Source organism: Lutra lutra, chromosome 2 (genome assembly GCF_902655055.1).
Source record: "Lutra lutra chromosome 2, mLutLut1.2, whole genome shotgun sequence".
NCBI lineage: Eukaryota > Metazoa > Chordata > Mammalia > Carnivora > Mustelidae > Lutra > Lutra lutra.
Genome location: NC_062279.1, coordinates 64,218,463 through 64,238,171, shown reverse-complemented (window position 1 = coordinate 64,238,171; position 19,709 = coordinate 64,218,463). Strand labels below are relative to the sequence as shown.

The 19,709-nt window shown below is 38.2% G+C and overlaps 1 protein-coding gene across 3 annotated transcripts in view; it reads right to left on the bottom strand.

Moving 5' to 3' along the window:
* ARHGAP10 (Rho GTPase activating protein 10) overlaps positions 1-19,709 on the bottom strand; it is a 317,730-nt gene that overhangs the window by 162,077 nt on the left and 135,944 nt on the right. For all 3 annotated transcript variants that reach the window (XM_047717603.1, XM_047717602.1, XM_047717604.1), the window contains 2 exons: positions 18,178-18,284; positions 15,781-15,875 (listed from right to left, as the gene is read on the bottom strand). In XM_047717603.1, the coding sequence (XP_047573559.1) occupies positions 15,781-15,875; positions 18,178-18,284 (202 nt within the window). The remainder of the gene's footprint in view (positions 1-15,780; positions 15,876-18,177; positions 18,285-19,709) is intronic.

Here is a 19,709-nt window from a genome sequence, read left to right as displayed (position 1 = left end):
ATAGAGTCAAGCAACGCTATCATTAACTTGATCGAAATGACATTTAGAGAACACTATATCCAACAACACCAGAAAACTCATTGTTCTTAAGTGCACATAGAACATTTACTAAATAGACCACCTTTGGGGCAGTGAAACAAGTCTAGTAAACTTCCAAGTACTGATAAAATAGAGTATGTTCTCTGACCAAAAGAATATAAAGGAAAAACAGAAAATAATTTAAAAAAAAATAGAAAAACAGTAATAGTACACACAGAAAAACCCCCAACCATTTGGAACTTGTAAAATGTATTCCCAAATAACACTTGGGTTAAAATTCAACATTTATGTCCTATTCACATTTAAAAAAAAAAAAAATTTGCAACTGAATTACAATGAAAACAGAATACATAAAAGTTTGTAGGATGAAAAAAAAAACAGTAGGATGCAAACTAAAGCAGTTCTTTTAAGAAAAATTGTAAATTTAAATGTCTACATTCAGGTACACCTAGGGAGCTCAGTCAGTTATGTGTCTAACTCTTGTTTCAGCTCAGGTCTAATCCCAGGGTTGTGAAACTGAGCCCTGCATGGGCTCCTACTGGATGTGGAGTCTGCTTAAGATTCTGACTCTCCCTCCTTCCCTCCCCAGCAATAGGCGCTCTCTCAAAAAAGAAGTCTACATTCAAAAATAAAATGGAAAATCAAAACTTTTATCTTAAGGAGCAATTAAAAGAAAGACAAATTAAACCCAAAGTAAGTAAAATAAAATAATAAAAATAAAAGCAGAAACCAATGAAATATAAAATGAACAATATGGATTGTCTGAAAAAACAATTTAACAAAACTGATAAAGCTCTAGACAAGACGTCACAAAAAAATGAAACAAAAATTCCCATAGCAGGGATAAAAAATTAAGTACCATTACAGATCCTACAGATATGAAGTAGTAAGAAATGAATACTATGAAGAAAGGCATGTTAACAGAGACAATAGCTTCAAGGAAATAAATTCTTTGAAACCCCAATTTATAAAAAGTAACGAGAAAAGATCAACAACTGGCCAAACTAATCCAAAGAGAGAGGACCCAATTAATAAAATTATGATGAAAAGGGAGAGATCACGACTAACACCAAGGAAATAGAAGCAATCATCAGAAATTATTATCAACAGCCTATATGCCAATAAGTTAAGCAACCTAGACAAAATGAATGCATTCCTGGAAATCTACAAACTTCCAAAACTGAATCAGGAAGAAACTGACAACCTGAATAGACCAGCATCTAGTAACAAGATTGAAGCAGTGATCAAAAACCTCCCCAAAAAACAAGAGACCAGGACCTGACAGATTCCCTGGAGAATTCTACCAAACATTCAAAGAAGAAATAATACCTATTCTCCTGAAGCTGTTTCAAAAAATAGAAACAGAAGAAAACTTCCAGATTCTTTTTATGAAGTCAGTATTAACCTGATCCCCAAACCAGGCAAAGAACCCATCAGAAAGGAGAATTTCAGACCACTATCCCTGATGAACATGGATACCAAGATTCTCAATAAGATCCTAGCTAATAGGATCCAACAGTACATTAAAAGATTATCCACCTATGACCAGTGGGATTTATCCATGGGATGCAAGGGTGGTCAACATTTGCAATACCAATGTGATAGAATAAATCAGTAAGAGAAGATTGGTCCTCTCAATTGATGCAGAAAAAACATTTGACAAGATACAGCATCTGTTCCTGATTAAAATTCTTCAAAGTATAGGGATAGAAGGAACATTCCTCAACTTCATATAATCTATCTATGAAAAACCCACAGCAAATATCATCCTCAATGAAGAAAAGCTGACAGCCTTCCCTTTGAGATCAGGAACACGATAAGGATGTCCATTCTCACCACTGCTGTTCAACAAAGCACTACAAGTCCTAACAACAGCAATCAGGTAACAAAAAAAATAAATAAATAAAGGGTATTCAAATTGGCAAAGAAGAAGTTAAACTCTCTCTCTTCGCAGATGACAGGATACTGTATATGGAAAACCCAAAAAGACTCCACCCCCAACTACTAGAACTCATACAGCAATTCAGTAATATGGCAGGATACAAAATCAATGTACAGAAATCAGTTGCTTTCCTATATGCTTAAGGAAATGTTGAAAAAGAAAAACACTGGGGGCATCAACGTTGCTGATTTCAAGCTTTACTATAAAGCTGTGATCACCAAGACAGCATGGTACTGGCACAAAAATAAGACACACAGACCAGTGGAACAGAGTAGAGAGCTCAGATATGGACCCTCAACTCTATGGTCAAATAATCTTCAACAAAGCAGGAAAAAATATACAGTGGAAAAAAAACAGTCTCTTCAATAAACGGTGCTGGGAACATTGGACAGCTATGTATAGAAGAATGAAACTCAACCATTCTCTTATACCATACACAAAGATAAACTCAAAATGGATGAAAGGCCTCAACATGAGGCAGGAATCTATCAAAATCCTAGAGGAGAACATAGGCAGTAACCTCTTCCACATCAGCCACCACAACTTCTTTCAAGACATGTCCCCAAAGGCAAAGGAAACAAAAGCTAAAATGAACTTTTGGGACTTCATCAAGATCAAAAGCTTCTGCACAGCAAAGGAAACAGTCAACAAAACAAAGAGGCAACCCATGCAATGGGAGAAGATATTTGCAAATGACATTACAGATAAAGGGCTGATATCCAAGATCTATAAAGAACTCCACAAACTCAACACACACAAAACAGATAATCATGTCAAAAAATGGGCAGAAGACATGAGCAGACACTTCCCCAAAGAAGACATGCAAATGGCTAACAGACACGTGAAAAAATGTTCATCATCATTAGCCATCAGGGAGATTCAAATCAAAACCACATTGAGATACCACCTTATACCAGTTAGAATGGCCAAAATCAACAAGACAGTAAACAACAAGTGTTGGAGAGGATGTGGATAAAGGGGAACCCTCTTACACTGTTGGTGGGAATGCAAGTTGGTGCAGCCACTTTGGAAAACAGTGTGGAGATTCCTTAAGAAATTAAAAATAGAGTTACCTTATGACCCTGCAATTGCACTACTGGGTATTTACGCCAAAGATACAGATGTGGTGAAAAGAAGAGCCATCTGTACCCCAATGTTCATAGCAGCAACGGCCACAGTCACCACACTGTGGAAAGAGCCAAGATGCCCTTCAACAGATGAATGGATAAAGAAGATATGGTCCATATATACAAAAGAGTATAATGCCTCCATCAGAAAGGATGAATACCCAACTTTTGTACCAACATGGACGGGACTGGAAGAGATTATGCTCAGTGAAATAAGTCAAACAGAGAGAGCCAATTATCATATGGTTTCACTTCTGGAGCATAAGGAATAACACGGAGGACATTGGGAGATGGGGAGGAGATGTGAGTTGGGGGAAATCAGAGGTGGAGACAAACCATGAGAGACTGTGGACTCTGAGAAACAAACTGAGGGTTTTGGATGGAGGGAGTGGTGAGGTTGGGTGAGCTTGGTGGTGGGTAAGTCAGGAGGGCATGTACTGCATGGAGCACTGGTGAGGTGCATAAACATGAAGTTTGGAACACACACACACACAATTAAATTTTAAAAAATTTTTAAAAATTAAGCAAAAAAAGAGAAAAAACAAGAAAAATAGATAATCGGAACACCTCTTTACTCCTAAACTTTAACTGTATTTTTAATTTCCCATAAAGAAAAACGCCAGACCAAGAGGACTTCACAGGTGAGTTCTCTGAAACACTTAAGGGACAATAATACCATATTACACAGACATTTCTAAATAGGAGAGGGGAATGGAAAACTTCCCACTCTTTTCTGAGGCCACCATAACCCTGATATCAAAAATCAGACACAGACATTACAAAAAAAAGAGGAAAACATTAACAGACCCCATTTCTCATTTAAGTATGCCTCAATCAAATATTAGCAAAATGACAGACAATAAAGAGGTTAAGACATCATGACCAAGTACAGTTAACTCAAGAAGCATGGTAGTTTAACGTAGAAGATTCAATGTAATTCACCCATTAACAGGTTCAAGAAAAAAATATTTAATGATGGCATTGATAGGAACAATAACAATATTTGATCAAAATCAGTATCTGATTTCATCATTAAAACTGGGAATAGATAAAAGCTTCCTCAACATGTAAAAGCATCTACAAACATCGTCAGCTAACATCATATTTATAGTGAAATAAGAAATGCTATTTCCCCTAGGATCAGGAATAAGGTTAAGATTTCCATATCATTTATCATTTTATTAGAGGTATTGGCCCTGCAATAACACAGGTAAAGGAATAAAGACATACAGCTTCATCCAAAGAAAGCTATTTTATTCACACATGATACCATTGTGTACATAAAAAAGTCATGAGACAGTTTGAAGAAGGAAATAAGTCAACTCAGAATATTGTAGACAAAAAAACCAAGTGCAATGTTATGTATTAACAGTACTTTGGAAATGAAAAGTAAAACTTATTCTGTAAAAATAACATTTAGAAACATAAAATACTTAGAGAAATTTAATGAAGGTGCCCATAAACCCTAGTATTAAACACTATAAAACATTACTGAGAGAAATTAAAGAACTAAATAAATGGTAATTACTCAAGAATTATTCAAACTCTGTAATTGGTGATATTGAACTCGTAGGCTTTGTAGAAATAAACTGTAAATTTATATGGAAATGCAAAGGATCTACAATAGCCAACCAATTTCGAAAAGAACAGAAGACTCACAACTGGCTTTGAGACTTACTATACAGTAACAGAAATAATGATGGTGTAAACTGGCAAAGGACAAATAGATCAATGGAACAGAACAGGGAATCTAGAAATAGACCTACACACACAAATAATTTATGACAAATATGCCCAAAAACAGTTTCAATGGCGCCAAAGTCCTTTCATTGAATGGTGCTAGAAATACTAGATACCTACATAAGAAAAATAAATAACACTTACTCTCTACACATCACACCACCACCCGAAATCTTCACAGTTGCAAACAAATTTAAACTTTTCTAAGAAAGCATGGGAAAATATCTTCATAATACTGGGATAAGATTTATTAGAGCAAAGAGCTCTATCAATAAATTTTTAAAAAACTGATAAGTTCAGGGGTGCCTGGGTGGCTCATTCAGTTGAGTCTCTGACTCTTGGTTTCAGCTCAGGTCATGTGGTGAGACTGAGCCCAGAGTCAGGCTCCAAGATCAGCTCAGAGTCTGCTTCAGATCTCTCTCCCTCCCCATCTGCCCCTACCCCCCCACTCACACGTGGCACACTCTCTCTCTAATAATAAAATCTTTTAAAAATAATTTATAAATTCAACTTTATCAAATTAGGATGTTCTTCTCATCAAAAAACACTTACGAAAATTAATAGGCAAGCAGATTATTCGTAACTAATAGTATGTTGAAGGGATTTGTATCCAAAATACTTAAATAATTCCTATAATCCAATAACAAAAAGATCAACAACATAATTTTTAAATAAGCAAAAGATTTCAATAGACACTTCATACAGAAGAATAGAAAAAAGCACATGAAAAATTATTCAACATCAGTAACCATAATTTTGCTAAAAAGAAAAAGACTGCCATAGTCCCAGGGTTGGTAGAGGGGGTACAGCAACTGGAACTCTCATATATTGTTGGTAGGAGGAGAAAACTACCCTAAAAAAACTGTCAATTTCATAAAAAGCCAAATATACATAAATATAGACGGACACACACACACCAGCATTCTCACACTCCAAGGTAAGTATCCAAGAGAAATGAAAAGTATGTGTCCCATACTTCTATACAATTGTTCATTACAACTTTAGCCACAAAAGTGAAGAATTGCACTATGATCCACATTCCATTGTCTGTCAGCAAGTATTTAAGAACAAATTCATATTAATGTAAATTAGTTTTCCATTTAAAAACTGGAACCAATACAAAATGTGTCTTTCAACAATTATCATATGATTTCACTCATAGGTGGAATTTAAGAAACAAAAAAGAGTAGCATAGGGGAAGGGAGAGAAAAATAAAACCAGACGAAATCAGAGAAGGAGACAAACCATAAGAGACGCTTAACCACAGAAAACAAACTGAGGACTGCTGTATGGGAGGTGGGGTGGGGGAATGGGGTAACTGGGTGATGGGCATTAAGGAGAACACGTGATGTAATTAGCACTTGGTGTTATATGCAACTGATGAATCACCAAATTCTACCCCTGAAGCCAATAATACACTGTATGTTAATTAACTGAATTTAAATAAAATAAAATTTTAAAAGTATAATAAAATTTCAGTATGCCACTATCAACTACCATCTTTAGGGCAAAATCTTACACACTGTGAAAAACACAGAAGCTCATAGACAAGAAATGCTGTCTCTAATTCTATATAATTCATTTTCTAACAGCTCTACCTAAATTCTTTTTTTTTTTTTTAAAGATTTTATTTATTTATTTGACAGAGAGATCACAAGCAGGCAGAGAGGCAGGCAGAGAGAGAGGAGGAAGCAGGCTCCCCGCTGAGGAGAGAGCCCGACGTGGGGCTCGATCCCAGGACTCTGAGATCATGACCCAAGCCGAAGGCAGAGGCCTAACCCACTGAGCCACCCAGGCGCCCCTCTACCTAAATTCTTTTAAAATGACTTCCTTTCCTAGTCTCTCTACAGTAGAATCTAAGAATTCTTGAATGATGCATCAGCCCTGACAGATCCCTTCACTTCTGGCTTTATTCATCCCCTGAACTATAACCAATTAAGCTGTTATACTTTTTTAATTGAAATATATATCCCATAAATATAGTCATTAAAAACAACAATGACAATAACAACAATTGCATTCAATTCCACAAATGTGTTGGAGTTGTTACGTTTACAAACTCTTTAAAGTTGGGCTTTTCAACAGCCACACCAGGGATATATTGAACCAGATGATACTGTGTTGCAGAGGACTGTCTTGTGCTGGATATTTAGCATCAGGGCTGGCCTCCATCCACTAAATGTTAGGAGTGACAATCTCAGTGTCTTCAGACACAAACACTCACAGTTGAGAACTAGACTTAAAGGATTATCTCGGTATGTTTTCTCAAGACTTCCTATGATTCCTTCTGCCATGGGCAACCCTTCCTCTGAGTTTCTAAACTGTTACCAGATCTTGAAGATCCAATTTAACCATCCATTTGTCTAGCAAGCTTTCCCAGCCAACCCCACTTCTATTGCTTCACAGTCCCTAAAGCACCTCAGACCTCTGAAATGCTCTTGGCCTGTGAGTTCCCTCAAGGTCAGGCCTTTTAGTTTCTTATTCTTGCCTCCTAAGTGCCAAACTCAGTCAATGATAGTTTAGGTACCTGAATAACATGCTCTATAAAATACTTACAAATGCTACCACAGTTAATATACTACGGAAACATTATTATTCAGCCCAACTGCATGGGCTTCTGGAAGCAACCTGTTCTTAACTCACTTTTCAAGGAACAAACAAGATGATACCATGCACATAGCTGTGAAATAAAGTCTTTGGCGTAGCAGCATGCAAAACGCTCATTGCTGCAGATACTCAGGCCACTGCCTCCACACACTGTCATCATGAAAACATAAATGAGTGAATTAAAAACATAACAAGTATTTTGCCATCCTTCAAGACAAATATACTAGGAATCGGGCAAAACCAAACCAAACAGAATATCTGAAATGTCAGATTAATGAGAGCAAAATGGGAAGCATTTTCTTTAAGCAGCGCCTGAATGTGATGTGTGGGAGAACCTCGCACAATGGTAATTATTTATCAAGCAAATGTGTGGGGGTCACAGCACAATGAGGCATGTGATAAGCATGCAAAGGAAGCAAAAGCACCTTATATAACAAAATTGTTGGGGTAGGAGGAACGGATGGTGTTTCATCCTTTAGAGAAGAAAGCTGCATCTTCTGACACGCTACAGCTTGCCAGGGAGAAACTAGCCACTCAAAATCCTCTTCTCCCCCGAGAAATGAGTGACATGATCATTTCACAGCCCGTGGTATCTGGCATGTGGTTGGTCTGAGGTACTGAATGTTTATATCATTTTAAAAGCCTTATTTTACTTATGGTCCTTATTTGCAGCTGTGTTTTTTTAAGCTCTACTGAAATACAATTCACACTATCAAATTTACCTAGAATATATAATTCAACAGCTTTTAATATATTCTAAGAGTTGTATAACCCATCACCAAAATCAATTTTAGAACATTTTCATCATCTCCCCAAAATATTCCATACCCATTAGCAGTTAGTGTCCATTTCCCTCAAAACCCCCAGCCTTAGACAACCACTAATCTACTTTCTGCCTTTAACAATCTGCCCATCCTGGCTGTTTTATATAAATATAATAATACCACATGTAGTCTCTTGTGACTCACGTATTTCACTAAGCATGTGGTTTCCAAGGTTCATCCACATCATAGCACATGTTAGTCTTCATTCCTTTATATTGCCAAACCATATTTCATTGTATGAATAGCACATTTATCTACCCACTCATCAGCTGACAGACATTTTGGTTGTTTCTACATTTTGGCTATTATGAATAAGGCTGCTATCAACATACACGTACAAGATTTTTATGAAGATATAGGTTTTCATTTCTCTTGTATATATATATATATATAACTAGAAGCAGAATTTCTGGGTCACGTGATAGCTTCATGTTTAACTTTTTTTTTTAAAGATTTTATTTTTAAGTAATCTGTACACCCAATATGGGGCTCAAACTCAGAACCCTGAGATCAAGAGTCACATACTCCACCGACTTTTTGAAGAACTGCCAAACTTCTTCTCCAAACAGCTACACTCTTTTAAATTTCTACCACCAGTGTATGAGAAAGATCCATTTTCTCCACTCCTCACCAATACTAGTTATTATCTGATTTTTTAATTATAGCCATCCTAGTGGGTGTGAAGTGGTATCTCATTGTTTTTTTTAATACGTTTACTTATTTATTGTTATTTATTTTTTAAGTAGGCTCGATGCTCAACATAGGTCTTGAACTCATGACCCCGAGATCAGGAGTCACATGCTCTACCAAGTGAGCCAGCCAGGCATCCCTCACTGTGGTTCTGATTTCCCTAATGGCTAACTCTGTTAAGTATCTTTTCAAGTACTTACCAGCCAGTTGTACATTTTCTTTGAAAAAAATCTCTAATTCAAATATTTTTTACCCATTTTTTAGTTGGGTTACTTGTCTTTTTATTATTGAGTTATAAGAGTTATTTATATATTCTGGATACAAGTCCCTTATCAGATATACCATTTGCAAGTATTTCTCCCATTCTGTGGGCTGTCTTTTCACATTTTGGATGGATTTCTCAGCACATGTTCCTAAATGTTCTTAGCTGAAATAGTCAAAGTAAACTTCTGGTGAGCCGAGAGGAGGAAAATGAAGCACAGATCCATTTAACATTGATAAAGCAGTAATGGCTAATTGGACCCCCACCAGCAACCATTCTCTCTTTCACTGTCAGTGACAGATTCCCCCCAAATCAGAAAGGCACACGGATGTATGGAAACAAAAGACAGCAACTTCCCTGATTCAGCATTTCCCAGCCTCCCTTGCAATGAGGTATAACCACACAACTCCATTCACATTGTTATGTGATCAGAAGTGTTATGTTCAACCTCTAGAAAGTGTTCCTACAAGAGGCAGTGCTGTAGAAGTGGAATCTGGGATCTTGGACCTAAGGTGACTGGGAGGTTAAGCCCCGCACAAGGGGGAGCTAGATCTGGCACCAAGAAGCATGATATCCACCCTGATCTGACCTCCTCTAGGTTCTCCCAAATGGGAACGAATAAACTTTGGCACATTTAAGCCATTTTACTTTGAGTTTTTCTGTTACATGCAATCAAACTTGATCTCAACTCATACAACAATTAAGTGAAAGCTCCTGATTTATATCTACATAAATCAAATACAAGCCCAGGCTCCACTGTGCAGTTCTGGAAGCATCCCCGATTGCCAAAATGTTACTGTTTTTCCAACCCAAGGAGTAAAAAAAAAAAAAAAAAAAAAAAAAAAAAAAAAAAAACAGCAAAAATTGATACCAGGAAAGATGACAAAATATGTTTATGTTAAGCATATGCAATCAATTGTAAAATTACTATAGGAAAGTACCCAATAGGAATTCTCTACAAATCCATCAGAAACCCATTTACAATACCCACCTGCTCCATAATGGGTTAAGTTTATTTTTTTAAGCAAAACAAAAAGCGAAAACAAAAAACCACTGGAGCTCACAGCTCTGCAGCATGGTACAGAAGAAAAGGACAGCTGACTGACAGCTGCTTGATTGAATCTAATCCCAGTTCTGTCACTTCTAAACAACAATTCAATTTCATTTAATTCAGTACAAATTTGGTGAATGCCCACCATATATAAAGCATTACATTCGGTACTGCAGTACCAAGTAATCCTAAAACAGGGTTTCTACCCTCATGGAATTCATAATCTAATAGACAAGGAACAAATTCCTTACAATTCCCAGTAATCTACTTGGCCAGGAACTGGAGATATAGACAAGAGAAGAGCCTATCTCATTCACTAATAAGCTTTCAAAACCCCAGAATTAGGGAAGTGACCTCAAAGAACCCTCACACTCCCTCCAAATTTTGTTTCAAAAGTAGGCGAGGGGGCAGGGAGCTGGTAGCAGAGACCTAACAGCCCCACAAACACTATCCTTTGGTAACATCAAGTCTGAATAGATGTTTCCCTGCTTAGAAATAAAGAAATAAGCAAACACAAGAGGAGTCAATAATTTAACTCAAAAGTAACATAATCCTAGAGACTCAAGGAGACACATACATGAAGAAAGTTATTTTCCAAGTTAACCAAAAAGCTTTGGAAAAAGACACAAAATAAACATGTATTATTTTTGAAAAAAATATTTCTATGATATTAGTATTTACATAAGACTGAATAGACTTATATAAAAATGTTAGATCCTATAAAGGGACTGTTTTCGTTCCAAGAATTCTGGGAAAATTTACAAAACAAACAAGATCTCCCACCTCCACACTGTTCAAAATGCATCACAGAAGCAATACTGAGAATACTGAGTAGGCAGCCAGATAAGAACCTGAAATTCAGGAAAAAGATGTAGGTAGAGATAATAAATGTTGGAGTTACCAACATAAGGATGGCACTTCAAGCCATGGGGCTGGACGAGATAAGGGTGAGGATGAGGAAAAGAGCTCTAAGATGAACATCAGATGAAGAGGTCTGGGAAATAAGCAGCTATAGCTGTAAATGAGTCTAAAGAATCAAAAAGCCAGTGGGGTGGGGAAACCATCGAGCAGATTGATGTTCTAGAAGTGAAGCAAGTAGGTCGTGGAAGAGAGTGAGACTGGCCATGTCAGATGCTGCTGCCAGCAAAGAAAAGGAAAGACAGGGGCACCTGGGGGGGCTCAGTGGGTTAAAGCATCTGCCTTCAGCTCAGGTCCTGATCCCAGGGTCCTGGGATCGAGCCCCGCATCGCTCGCATTGGGGCTCTCTGCTCAGCGGGGAGCCTGCTTCCTCCTCTCTCTCTCTGCCTGCCTCTCTGCCTACTGTGTTCTCTGTCTGTCAAATAAATAAATAAATCTTAAAAAAGAAGGAAGAAGAAGAAGAAGAAGAGGAAGACAGGACAGTTGACACTGGATGTTGCACATGGAGATGTGAGAGCTTGACCAAACACAACTGCAGTGGAGAGGAGAGACAAAGGCCAGACCGGAGAGGGCTCAAAAGAGAATAGGAGGAAGAAAATATGAGACCTTAATACAACAGCTTTCAAAGAAGTTTTGTTGTTTATTAGAGGAGAGAAATGGGCAACAGACAAAAAGGGAAGACTGGTCAAGACAGGGTCTTTCATTGGTGATAGTGGTGGCATTTTTTTTTTTTTCCAAGATGAATGAAAAAAAGTGTTTTGTGTGCTGATGAGAATAATCCAGTAGAAAAGGCACTCTGCAGGCTAGAAGAAAGAAGACTGCTTCAGTGATGTTGTGGAGTAGAAATACAGGATGAGAGAGAAGTGAACAGAGAGGCTCAGGAACACAGCTCGCACAAAGACGAAGGGAAGGCAGGGTGTCTGGACGCGGTGATGGAGGGGGCGTTTATCCAGTGGATGATCTCTTCTCATTGCTTCTACTTTCACAACAAAATAGGACACAAAATTATCAGGAATGAGGCAGTGTCAGAGGCTCAGAAAGAGAAATATATGAAATATTCATCAATGAGTAGAATGAAGGAACCAGAAATTGTAACACAATTAGTAGTTAGAATTAATGGCTCATGAGGCTAGTGGTCATGAATCTGAAGTGATCCTGGGGAACACGGTTAAATATGTCTCCCTAGGAAGAGAGAAGGCAGAGTTTAGTTGGGGTTGTACCAGCAAGTCTAATAAAGGAAGAGAAAGACAATAGAGCATATTTAAAAGAGTGACTATAATGACTGACCATGAAATTAAAACCAGGTTAGAAGGGAAGTGAAGGTGTAAGAAACTGAGTAACAATAGGCTCAACTGATGAGAGAGACTCTAAAGATACAAACAGAGAAACAGAGAAAGTCTTGTGGCTGAGACTCTTGGGTGGTTGCTGGTCCTTGTAATGACAAGACCTAAGCAAGGACTGTGAGAGTGAAAGGCTGAGGTTGGGTAAAGGACAAGACGAGCGAAGGAGAGGAGTTCCAGGAGTCAAGAAGCAAAGTGCTGAAAAGGATCATCTCAAGCAGTATTGAAATCACCATGAATTATAAAAGGAGTAGAATTGGAAACAAACCATTTAAGTAGCTAAAGATTCTAAAAGCATCTCAAAACACAGGAAAAAAGAAAAATACCGACAGCAGAGTGATTCACTTTGAGAATGAAACCATGTGAATAGGAAGGAAGGAAGGAAGGAAAGAATAAGATAGCCATAGGATGGACTCTGAAAAACGATCTGAGAATTTTGAAGGGGTGGGGGGTGGGAGGTTGGGGGCACCAGGTGGTGGGTATTGTAGAGGGCACAGATTGCATGGAGCACTGGGTGTGGTGCAAAAATAATGAATACTGTTATGCTGAAAAAATAAAAAAATTAAAAAAAAAAAAAAAGATAGCCATAGGAATTTATTTAAAAAAAAAAAAAAAAAAAAGCAATAGCTGAAGATGGAGAGGTCCAAGAAATTTGGGGGCAATGAGCATGATTTAGCCATGGGGGTCAAATATTGCCAAAGCTGCCAATGCTATACCCAATCTCCCACTAGGTTTCCTCCTGAATGACCCACAGCAATCTAACTCAACATGACCACAGTTCAATTCATTGTTTTCCACCCTTGGGCCTCCTTGGTTTTCCATCTTAGTAAATGGCATTACCTAGTTGTTTAGGCCAGAAACCTTTCCCTCCTTCGCTCTATACTCCAACATTCAATTTGTCTCTAAATTTAGCTCTAAACTTCTCGCTCAAATGGATCCCTTAGTTTCCATTCCCACTGCTACCAACACTAATATAGGGCCCTTCCATATGTCCTTGCAGCCTGCAGGCTTTACTCTGCCAGAATGGGTTTTGAAAAATATAAATGCCATTTAATGGACTGAACTAAAAAACCTCAATGTCAGGCTACTGACCCCATCTCAAGCCTCTTCTCCTACTCCTCCTGGCTGCTCCAGTGTTGCTGGGACTCTCAAACGGACCACATCTTGCTCCAGTGTTACTGGGGCTCTCAAACAGACCACATCTTCCCTTGACTCCAGACCTTCACATGAGCCATCCACTCTGCCTAGGAGTCTCAATCCCAGCTGACTCCAAATAATCCACTGGTCATCAATTAGATGTCAGACCTTCTATATGTCTTTCTTCGACCATCTATCTAGACCAGATTAATGGTCCCCCAGCCACAATTTCCGAAAAAGCAGTTCTGGGTATCAACATGAGTAAATTAGAGATGTCTACAAGAAGGAAGCTGAAAAAGAAGGATCCAAGCCCCCTTACCCTACTTCAATAAGGTAACTTTCTTTTTTGTTTCACATATACGTAAATGTAAGATTTTATTCAAAAAGCCTATAAACCTTATAAAGCAGTTTAAAAGCCACTAGATCACCTCTAAAGTCTCCTACCCCCTTCTCTATTTGTAAGATATTACCCTATATAGGCAAAAATAACTCCACAGCAATCCCTGGTCAATCTAGGATCATCGTTGACCAAGTGCATTTGGCATGATCAAGTCTTAGAGAAAATATGGGGTTAGACAAAAACAATAGATGCTCTATTAGAATGATATATGAAAGCCCTAGAAGTGTCCTGCTTTCAAATCAAGTCAGATTAACCCCATTACATTTTCTGGTAGCATCACTGCTGACTCACCTCTGTCAGTTATTCAGGGACTGTCACAATTACACATGATACTCAGACTTATAGGATAGTGGCTGAGAGGTAGAATGGGCTCCAGAGGCAGAATGCAGAAGCTCAAATCCTCGCCCTTCCACTTACTAACTCCATGCCCTTGGGAGAATCTCCTAAGCTCTCTGTGGCCCAGATTCCAATCATAAAATGAGAAGGATGAAACCTGCTTGATAGGACTGTGATGAGGATTCAATGAGATAAAACACAGACGAATTCAGAACACTTGGCACTGTCTGGCACTTGGGACTCAGTAAATGCCCACTACGGGTTGACACCGCAGATGCTCAAGTTGTACTACACAGCCTGAAACTCTTCTTAAGGTCTCTGAACCAGTCCTTATTGGCCTGAAATTGAACCTCTTCCACAATGACATTCTCTTTCATTTTATTCCAGTCTTGGCAAAATGCTTGTTCAACTACCTTTCTCATGATGGTGCCAAATTTATCATGGTGCCTAGCAGCACGCTTTTATGTATGTAGTCTTCAGTTCATTTACTGGAAAGGAAAGCATAGCTCTCCCCTCTCTGCGTCCACCCCATAGACTAGGCTCCATCATCTGAGGGAAAAGGAAGCCTTAATTATTTTTGTATTCGTGGATCATGAAATGAACTTTTATTACAGAAACCTCATACTGTGAACTTCTGTTATACAACTAAGAAACAGCCTTCTCTAAAGACCAGTGTTGCCAAAACCAGCACCAGTGAGGAACCACCATACTGTCAGACATTACTAAAGAAATATTCTATGAGTACCAAGATTTTTCTTAGTACTGTCCTTAGTACTGTCCTTAGTTTCTGTCCTCCTCCAAGGAGGACACAGAAAGAAATGCCAGAGAAGTAATATTATCAGAAGTACGGTTTTCTTTTTTTTTTTAACTCCTTCCTCGCTGGCAAAGATTCTTTTATAATAACTGAAAGTCATACAAGGGAAAAGACAAGCAGTCTTTAAATAAGCAGTTTGCCTATGAGCCTCCATCACATACAGAATACACATACGGAAAATTCCCACACACGAAAATGAATACTGTTCTGCATTAACAACCCACCATCTCTTGTCAGTTTTGTCACCCACTTCCTCACTTTCATTCATTATTCTTTCAGTGCCACAATTAGGCTTCAATCAACAATGAAATGCTTCAAGGTAATTTTTTAATTACTTATTAGAAGGACTTCGAACTCCAGCCAAGTCCAAGCTATCACTCCACAGCTAAGCACAGACACAAAGACTAAACAGGTCAAAATGAATACAAAACCTGGAAATGTAACAAGATAAAATTCTTTCAGGCCAAGGAAATCTCAGTTTCAATTAACCTCCATTTTTTAAATCATTTTTTATAGTACTCTTTCATTAAGTGCAAGAATTCTAATAACTTACCGGTCAGCAGCTTCCACATCAAAGCAAAATCTTCTGTCAATGGAGTCAGTATGCCTCTTGGTACATTCTTTCAAAAAGAACACTTCTCCATCTCCCTGCAAAAAAACATTTTAAACTTCCTCAAAAATTATAACATAGACACACTAAAGAACCCTATATTGGGGAGGGGGTGCCCCAAGGTTCAAGATTTTTTTTTAAATATTTTATTTATTTGATAGACAGAGATCACCAGTAGATGGAGAGGCAGGCAGAGAGAGAGGAGGAAGCAGGCTCCCTGCTGAGCAGAGAGCCCGATGAGGGGCTCGATCCCAGGACCCTGGGATCAGAACCTGAGCTGAAGGCAGAGGCTTAACCCACTGAGCCACCCAGGAGCCCCTCAAGTTTCAAGATTTTAAGTCCAGTTATCCTATGCTATTTCAAACAAATCTGTTTAAACACTATTTATAATCTTTCTTTTTAAGACTCTATTTATTTATATGAGAGAGAGAGAGAAAGAAATTGGGAGAAAAAGAAAGCATGAGCGGGGGGAAGGGGCAGAGGGAGAGGGAGAAGCAGACTCACAGCTGAGCAGGAGCCCAACATGGGGCTCGATCCCAGAACCCAGAGATCATGACTTGAGCCAAAGGCAGATGCTTAACCGATTGAGCCATCCAGGCATCCCTACTTATAATTTTAATCATTTATGTCATCCTCTTCTCCTTAAAGTTTTCTAGATCTTGCTTCGATTACAATAACACTAAACCAGACCTCGTGAGCACTAATTTTAAAGACAGATTAACAACAGTTTCCCCATGCCAGAATATTTGCTACTCTTTTATTACACTCTTTTTTAAAAAGGAATAATTTTTTAATTCATACTATGTGACACTATATGAAATAGACAATATGTGACCATTCTTGACCTATAAAAACTTCAATTCCATATGAATCTACCTAAAAGGTATTATGTATCAAAAGGCCAAGTAGCTACTGTGATCACAGGAAGCTAGAACCACTCAATCAATGTGGGTTTTGTTTCCAGAGAAGATCACTCTGAATTCATATTTAATTTGTTTTCATATGGTACTGTTTTACCTCGCTAAACCATCCAAGGGAAATAATGGAAGCAATGCAGGAACACAGGTTCTAAGGAAAAAACTCTAAGACCCCATGTACCTCCTTCTAGAACATTTTTATATTTTCTAAAATAGGAGAATCTCCAAGTAATATTAAACAAACATTCAAGTATACCAATATTCAAAATGTCACAGTCATTCTATTCTGAAGTGTATTTTTTATTATGTCATGGTTAAACAGAGACATCACTAAGCAGACATGCATTAGCACCTGAATTAGTCCTGACAGGAACCTCATACTCAATCTTAAGCCCAACAGCCTTTACGAGTGATATCCTCACTTCTTCCTCTTCTCCATGGCCTTGATTTTCCAAATCTATTTCATTATTACAAAACTATGTCTGTATTATAAGCTGTTTTAAACATATTTCATGAAGAGGCAAAGTATATGTAAACAGAAGTGAACCTGAGTCAGTTCTGCATTCACCCAAGCAAAATCATGCCCATCTACCCAATAAGCAATGTCTTCCCCCTTTTTTTAATGTGTTACCAATTGTGTTCAATATTGGTGGAAGAGCTTTGCCTCCAGACTATCAATTATTGCTATGAGGTGCCATTTCTATTTAAAACCCAAATAACGATCACCTTCCCTACAGAGCCAATTCCTGAGGTCTTTTTGCTATCATGTGTTGTTTTGTAATTTATTTCTGTGGGAGGAGTAGTTAACTAACTGGGAATGGCCTAAGGGAGAATTTTGTAAGTCTAAATGTAAAACAACAAAATTCACTACAAACTATCTACTGTAGAATGTTTTCGGGCTGTGAATACACATGTGCGTGTCAGATCTTTGCAAATACCATCCTGACAGAACACTGAGTTGTGAAAGCTCATTATAGGTGTTCATTTTATCCTCCAAGAACAGTGACATAAAAGGATTCTAGTCCTGACCATAAAAACCCATACATACAACCCAAAAACCACAAGAATTGTTGTTCACTGACCTACTTTATTTAGAAAGAAAACAAAGATTTTAATCCTAAAATCAAAATATAATGTCTTTATCATTAGAGAATATAAACACCATTAAAATGTCAGCCTCGGACTCTGGGTGGCTCAGTGGGTTAAGCGTCTGCCTTTGGCTCAGGTCATGATCCCAGGATCCTGGGATGGAGTCCCGCATTGGGCTCCCTGCTCAGTGGGGAGACTGCTTCTCCCTCTGCCTCTGCCCCCTCTCTGTTCATGCTCTCTCTCAAGGAAATAAAACCAATAAATCAATGAATAAAATGTCAGCCTCAAAAACTACCTCTCATATAGAACACATAATATATAATCAAATACTTACAAGTTTTCCCCCAGATCTGTGCTCAAACGGGATTATGTTGAACTTCTTGGCTGCTTTCCGATACATGCAGTAGTGTTTGACCCAACTGGAACCAAACGGAGCGGGCCCTTCAACAAGAAGTAGAACTTTACATTTTTCCTCATAAATAAACAGATACACAGAGTTTCAAACATATTACTAAAGAGGAAAAACCCATTAAGCAGCAACTAATAAAGCTCAAGGAAACAAACCAGCAACACTGTTGATTCGAATTTAAAAAGCAAAAAAGTAGGAAAAATAAGAAGGCTGAGAGAGATTATTTGAGAGAAGATTCAATACTTTTCAGCAACAAAGCAATGAGTTGAAGACATACTCTTCAAACAGTTTGCCAGACTAGGCCATTATCTTACACCTAAAAATCTCTTCATTGTGAGCTATATTTTTTGTTTATTTCCAGGTATTAAGATCTCACAAGGGTTTCAAGTATTCCATTCAATGTACGTGACGGGTTTGGATTCAGTTCTGGCCTCTCAAAATGATGCAATCAAAGAATCACAATGCTGAGAAAAAGCATCTAGTCCAGCATCTACAAGAGTGTTAAACCCACTATAGCACCTTGGTAGGCAGCTGTCCTTACTAACGATGGTAAAGCTAAGCTTTAAAAAGAAAACTGAAGCATAGAGAGGTGAGCTATTCACATACAACCAGAACATTCTCAGAACCTCTTTTTACCTCTTATAAAGTCAGTCTTATCATCACCTGAGCTCTTGGAAGACAGGGGTCTGTGTCAGGAATACCTAGCAATCTAGAGTTTCACACACCAGTAAAAGTCCAATCAGAACAAAATTAACTCCCCAAAGAAGTTGACAGTTGTGTTTTTACGAAGTAAAGATTAAAAAAAAAAAAAAGTAACACCTTTTATCACCATCATTTCACCTGCAAACAAAATTTCTATACCTAAAAATCAAGAAGGACAAGCTTAGAAGGGAGAAAAGAACTCATCCAAAAGGAAACTACTGAGCTTTAAAAATTAGCCATTCACGGGGCGCCCGGGTGGCTCAGTGGGTTAAGCCGCTGCCTTCGGCTCAGGTCATGATCCCAGGTCCTGGGTTCGGGCCCCACATCGGGCTTTCTGCTCAGCAGGGAGCCTGCTTCCTCCTCTCTCTCTGCCTGCCTCTCTGCCTACTTGTGATTTCTCTCTGTCAAATAATAAATAAAATCTTTTAAAAAAAAAAAATTAGCCATTCACATTGTTTTGGAGGCAGTGGGGAATGAAAGGTGTTACTAGACCATGCTAAATCTCACCCCAGGTCATGAGGAGTGCAAAGACCAATATCCAGGGACCACTGGTGTGTGTGTTACAAATAGCTGGTATTTGTATCCTGTTCTATGGTTCAGAACATACTGTGCAGGTATTTCACTAAATACTAAGAAAAAACTTTGGGGGGAATGGATGGTTCATTATTATCTCTTTAATTTTAAAGTACTTAAGCTTAGACCAAATGCCTGAGAAATGACAAAGCTATCCTCAAACTGGAGTCTCTGGTCCCTAA